We start from the raw sequence: 6000 nt of genomic DNA on the forward strand, positions 1-6000 counted from the left end.
GTGAACTTTTTATCAGAAACAACCTTGAGAAAGGATACAAACCAAGATTTGATCTATAGGCTTCTTGTGTACAGTGATCCTATTATAACATCTCTAAGAAAATTAAAGTTAAGTAACAACCAAAGTTTGCACAAATTTCCCAGAGAAGTTCTAGATTTGCTGAGAGAAAAATTCAAGCAATGGATTTAAAAAATAAAAAAAATTACATATTTATATAGAAAAATGATAATTAATCTATAGACTTGTTAATAATGACCTGAGCGCCTGATGATTTGATAATAAAGTTTTAAATCTGTTGATAAATTTTTATTTATTCTTGAGTGTGAAATTATATTTGTAAAGTTTATTCTACCAGTTTTTTTTTAATGTTTATTCCACCAGTTGAGCAGTAATAATTGCTATATTACTTTTGTTTACCATTATATTTTTAACACCAGTATAAACACATAGAAGAGTTTATAATTCAACTCCACATTCTAAGTAATAACTTGGAGTTAGAAATCTTGTAAATTAAATTTCTAAATACCCATATTTAGATGTTTAATTGGATATTCCAGTGATATAACCACTGAAATATACAACTTGTTTTTGGTTACTCGGATTGCTCTGTGGATATGGACAGTCAAAACAATTATTTTATTATAGATTTTAATTAAGTAATAGATAATATTAAAAATGATTTAACAAACTTTATAAAACTTGAAAAATACGGATTTATAATTTTTTTAATTTTAAATTAGTTAAGTTCTTAAAATAATGTAATAACATTATTTTACCATTATTTAGAAATTTAATTTATAAGGTTTCTGCTATTTTGTGTCCCTACATGTGAAAATTGCTATTTTGTTGTTTGAGTCTGGTTAACACATGCCCAAGTTAAAATCACATCACAATTATCAGAAGTTATCACAATTATCACAATTATCAGAGTTTGAGTCTGGTTAACACATGCCTAAGTTAAAATCACATCCCAATTATCAGAATAAAAAAAAAAAGATTATTTACCGGAAATAAGAAAATAGAAATGAGAGGTTACTTTGCAATTATCAAAATTATCAGTCACCTCCATTATCAAATTCATCCCATTTGATGATAACTTTTTCAATTTTTCCTGATGTCTTTATATACTAGTCAAGTTATTATTATTATAAATAAACTCATTTAATACTCTTAACTTACATCCTTGATAGTGAACATAATATTCTATCAGTCCATCAGCTTGCTTTCGACTGTGTATTATTTCAGAAAGTTCTAAAAAATAAACATGGTTTATTTTGTGATTTTAGTTTAATTAGTAAAATTATATTATAATCACAAAACTTAATACAATTTTTTTCACTCATATAAAACAAGATTTTGTTATAAAAAAATTATTTTTTTTATAACAAAATCTTGTTTTATATGAGTGAAAATAATAAAATAAATTATCATTCTTGTTCGTATAATGCCGATACTATCTATTGTGCAGATTACACATTCAAATTAAATAGAATGTACATAGATATTTATGTAAAATAGTTAGACAGCTTTAGTCACTGCGCTTTAGCTAATAATTAACCTTTATAACTAAAATATTTAGACTTTTCAACTTGTTGTGTTTAAAGAGTGAGAAAAATACAAGAAATGGAGTTTATATCAAAGAAATTATCAAAATTACCCAGCTATCCAAACTCAATATCTTATCCACACAACTGTTATGAATAAAGAAAATAAATCACAAGTAATTTTTAAAGTTTTTTTATATAAGAAACTATATGGTTACCATTCAAACATCAAATAACTGAAGTGGTACTTCAGAATTCTTTTAAGTATTTATTAAGTAAACATCTTTTAAGTATTTTACTCAAAATCTTTACCAAATAAAGATTGCATAAAATTTGAAATACTGAATTTGATATTCAAACCTTGTCACCATTTGTCATTGTTGTACTTGTTACATAAGTTTCAAGATGATTATAAAATAATAACTATGTGAATGTATACAAAAAAAAATTGACTTATTTTTTTGTATATATTCATATCTTTTTCAAAAAATCTGCTGACACGTGGTACCAAAATTGGTACCACGAACCAGGTTTGACTGATAATAGTAATCAATACGTTCATCTTATTTAGTAATCTCTAAGTGAGATGAATGTCAAAACTAATATTGAACTTCTTTTATTACCATGTGCAAAAATCAGTACTTTGTAAGTACCAATTTCTTTGAAACTACCAATTTCCGTACCAATTTGAAAACAGAGAGAAAAAAAACAAACTTAGAATACCAAAAATATGAATGGTGAAACACTAAGAACCTATTCATGATCTACAATACAATGTTAACAGATTTTTATCATACATATTAATAATTCTATATTGTTACAAAACATACACATTCATTTAAACAGGGGTCCTACCCTCATTAAAAACAACCCAAAAAATCTCTTGGAGGTGTGATTCTATAGGTAAAAGAAATCACTTAAAAGCAAAAATTAAAATATTTTAATTATGTATGCACGAGAAATTTGTACTTAAGGTTTCTGCCTTATTGCATTAAAAACTTCATCAATCAAATGTGTTTCCATTACTAAAGATCACAAAAAAAACCTTTTTCTTTTATCTTAAATGTTGCAAACATCTCCAACCAACATTCCTTTAGGGCCAAGTTTAATTTTTCTTTTCTTCTTTAATAAAAATTGAAATTTGACTGCAAAAAAATTGAAATATGTTAGTGCCAAATTTTTGTCGCTGAAATAATGTAAGCAAATAAATTGACATTTTGTTAAAAACTTGTCTTTGTCAAAATGCCTAATTCAGCAAAAACTCACAGTGATTACAAAAAATCTGCTTGCTTTTTGCGTTTGAAGAAAAGTGATCACTTATTAACTGATTTTTTAATTGAAAGAGCCAAGAATATTTGTATATGTAATTTTGATTTCAATTATGAGAAAATTCCAAATGGCATTTGCAATTCTTCAGAGACTTGCCCAAAAACATAGTGAATTGCAAGCAATGCCTTTTTATAATTTTTTCAGAAAGTTTCAATTTATAAAAAAAGCTTGCTTCGGAAAAATCTCATAGGCAAAATTATGTCAAAGAATTTCAGAATTCAAGCATTCTTACCTAGCTCTTGGAATTTGCCACTTACAAAAGGACAAGTCATTTTTCATCACTTTAAGGAATTTACTAAAAGAATGAAACTGGGCTGGAAGTTTTCAGTGAGGAAACCACTGAATCGATGCATGCCAAATTCAAGATCTACTGAAAAAGGTATAAAAAGCAACTTTTTTATTCTGATAATAGATCATCTAGATCAAATAGTTTAAAAATTAATTTAAAAACTTTGATTCATAAGTAAAAGTTTTTAGAGCATAAAGAAACAATTACTGAACAGATTAACAGGCCAATTTAGCAAACACCACATTTATATAAGCACCTACTAGGTGTTGCTTTAATTTAGGTTTATTCAATGCGAAGTGGAACAATAATCTCTCTCTCTCTCTCTCTCTCTCTCTCTCTCTCTCTCTCTCTCTCTCTCTCTCTCTCTCTCTCTCTCTATATATATATATATATATATATATATATATATATATATATATATATATATATATATATATATATATATATATATATATATATATATATATATAAATATATATACACACATATATAAAATAATATATATGTAAAATAAAAGCATGTAAAAGTATTTTTCAGATTGAAAGCAATACTTTATGATGTAGTATTTTCAAAATAACTTCAACTCTATAACATTTTAAATATTAGCTTATGATTATGTAATTTTTTCATTAAAGCAAATAAATATTTAATGTGTTTAGAACTAATTAATAAAGATTACTATATCTGAGCTCTTTGTGTTGTATTGATAAAGAATTGAATAAACAGAGCCAACTTCTTAAACTTAGTAAATTTAAAATCAAGTTTAAAACTTTAAAATTATAAGATATAAGTTAAATTACTTGTTACTCTAGATAAACGTCTTACATTAGCAGCACAGATTGACTCTACAATACATGAATGTAATGGCACATTAGGTGTTTTAGAAAAAGCATCCTCAATACTCTCGAAATAACTACTACAAATCCCATATACAGTTCTCGAAATTAGGGTCGGCATTTGGCAATTTCAACTTAATTGATGACCTTAAAGTGTTTGAGGTCAGCAAAAAAATCGCTGACCTTGTATCTATATTTTATGGTAAACCATTGTATCAATTTTTGTTTGCCAACCTGATGCCAATCTCTAAAAGTTTAAGGTTAGCAATAAATTGCTGACCTTATTTTTCCTAAATCTGAGGTTGCATATACTGTTCTCAGTAGAAGTAAATACTCAAAAATTTAAAAGTGAGTCACTCACCTTTAAAAATTAGATGTTATAGAAAAGAAACCAGCAAGAATTATATCTTATGTGCCAAGAAATACTCATGCTAAACTATACACATACTGAAAATTATACACAACTACATATCTGGAAACTGTTATCCAGCAACAAAATATAATGTTTTATATTTTGTTGTTGCTAAATTATCATAATTATTTATAATCACTGATTTACAGTTCATGATATGATAAGCTGAAAAAGGATTAGTAGCCAAAGGATACATCAAATTAAATAATTTAAAGTCAGCACATAGCTGAGGACAAGATTTAAAACAAAGTAATTAAAGGAAAGGTAAGGGAATAATGACATAAAATCCAACTCTTATTAAAATAACGAGAGAGAAAAATAAACATTAATAAATTTACACAAGTAAAAGCCACAAAACTACACATGAAAGAGCTAAAGCATTAATAAAATATTCACTTAAGTCAATATAGAAAAATTAGTCTAACAGTTGTAATATCATAAGAATATTACTTTTATAATATCAAATTCAGGTATGTATTGAAATTCGTAACGGTATTTTTTAATTTTTTGATGGAGTGCTGAATCAAAATTTTTACTATTTTTGACAGAAAAAAATTAGTGGTAATAATGTATAAGCAAATATTTTGTTTTGTGGTTTTTTAAAAGTAATTAAATTAATTCTTTTTGTAAATAAATTTCCTATCAAAATAATTAAAGCGCGTACAAGTTACGCACGTTTTCTAAACTTTGAAATTTTTTTAAAGAAATGTTTTGTAAAATTTTATAATTTTTAGCAAAACATTTGATTCACCGCTCCTTGTTATCAAATTTTAAATCAACTATTAACTAACGCCATTCCTCTGAATCACTTCTTTTTACAAAGCAATGCTCGCCATTGTGCTTTTTGTAGGATAGTTTCTCATACTGATTTACTTCATTTGATGTGTCATCTTTGTGAGTAACATAACTAACATCATGACTTAGCATAGGTTCAGATATTAATAGTACTTCTTTTATATTTGTATATTCCTCAGTGTCGTTAAGACTCTTCTCAGACATTTTTTGTATCATGTTTTGAAATGGTTTAAAAATATCAATCCAAACTTACAGACGGCAAAGTATGTTTACTTAAAATAATTAAATTAATCCAAAAGTACGGCACAGAATGCAAATGACACGGTAAATGCAAAATTACCGAGCTTTTAAATACCCGGTAAAATAAAAACTACTTAGTACCAGTAAATTATTGAAATAGTGTGTAATGTTTTCTAATAAAATGTTCAAAAATTGTATAACTCTAAAAATATGTTTTTATACTTTTATTATAATATAACATCAGTCACAAAATAAAAATGACATAAATGTCGAAGAAAGCGAGAACGAATCATGGGAAGACAGCGAGAGAAAAATTCAAGAAGCCTTAAAATCCAAGTTTGGTTTTACAAATGATTTAGAGATTGAAAGGGCGCATCGAACAGGAAAGAAATGAAAAAGGAGTTAAAAAGAACAGAACAATAATAGTAAAGTTTCTTAATTACAAAGAAAGAAACGCAGTTTTTGAAAAACTTATCAAACTAAAACTTTGGAATGAAAAACTATATGTTAATGAAGATTTAAGCGAAAGAACCACGGAAATTAGGAAAAAGTTGT

General features: G+C 26.1%; 1 protein-coding gene across 1 annotated transcript in view; it reads right to left on the bottom strand.

Moving 5' to 3' along the window:
- Positions 1 to 5483, bottom strand: part of LOC100206753 (histone acetyltransferase KAT8) — a 49782-nt gene extending 44299 nt beyond the window's left edge. Inside the window, exons 1-2 of the mRNA XM_065813399.1 lie at positions 5202 to 5483; positions 1180 to 1251 (exon numbers count right to left, since the gene is read on the bottom strand). Coding sequence (XP_065669471.1) covers positions 1180 to 1251; positions 5202 to 5421 — 292 coding nt within the window. The 5' untranslated portion in view covers positions 5422 to 5483. The remainder of the gene's footprint in view (positions 1 to 1179; positions 1252 to 5201) is intronic.
- Between the last annotated feature and the right edge of the window lie 517 nt (positions 5484 to 6000).

This window comes from Hydra vulgaris, chromosome 12 (assembly GCF_038396675.1).
Source record: "Hydra vulgaris chromosome 12, alternate assembly HydraT2T_AEP".
NCBI lineage: Eukaryota > Metazoa > Cnidaria > Hydrozoa > Anthoathecata > Hydridae > Hydra > Hydra vulgaris.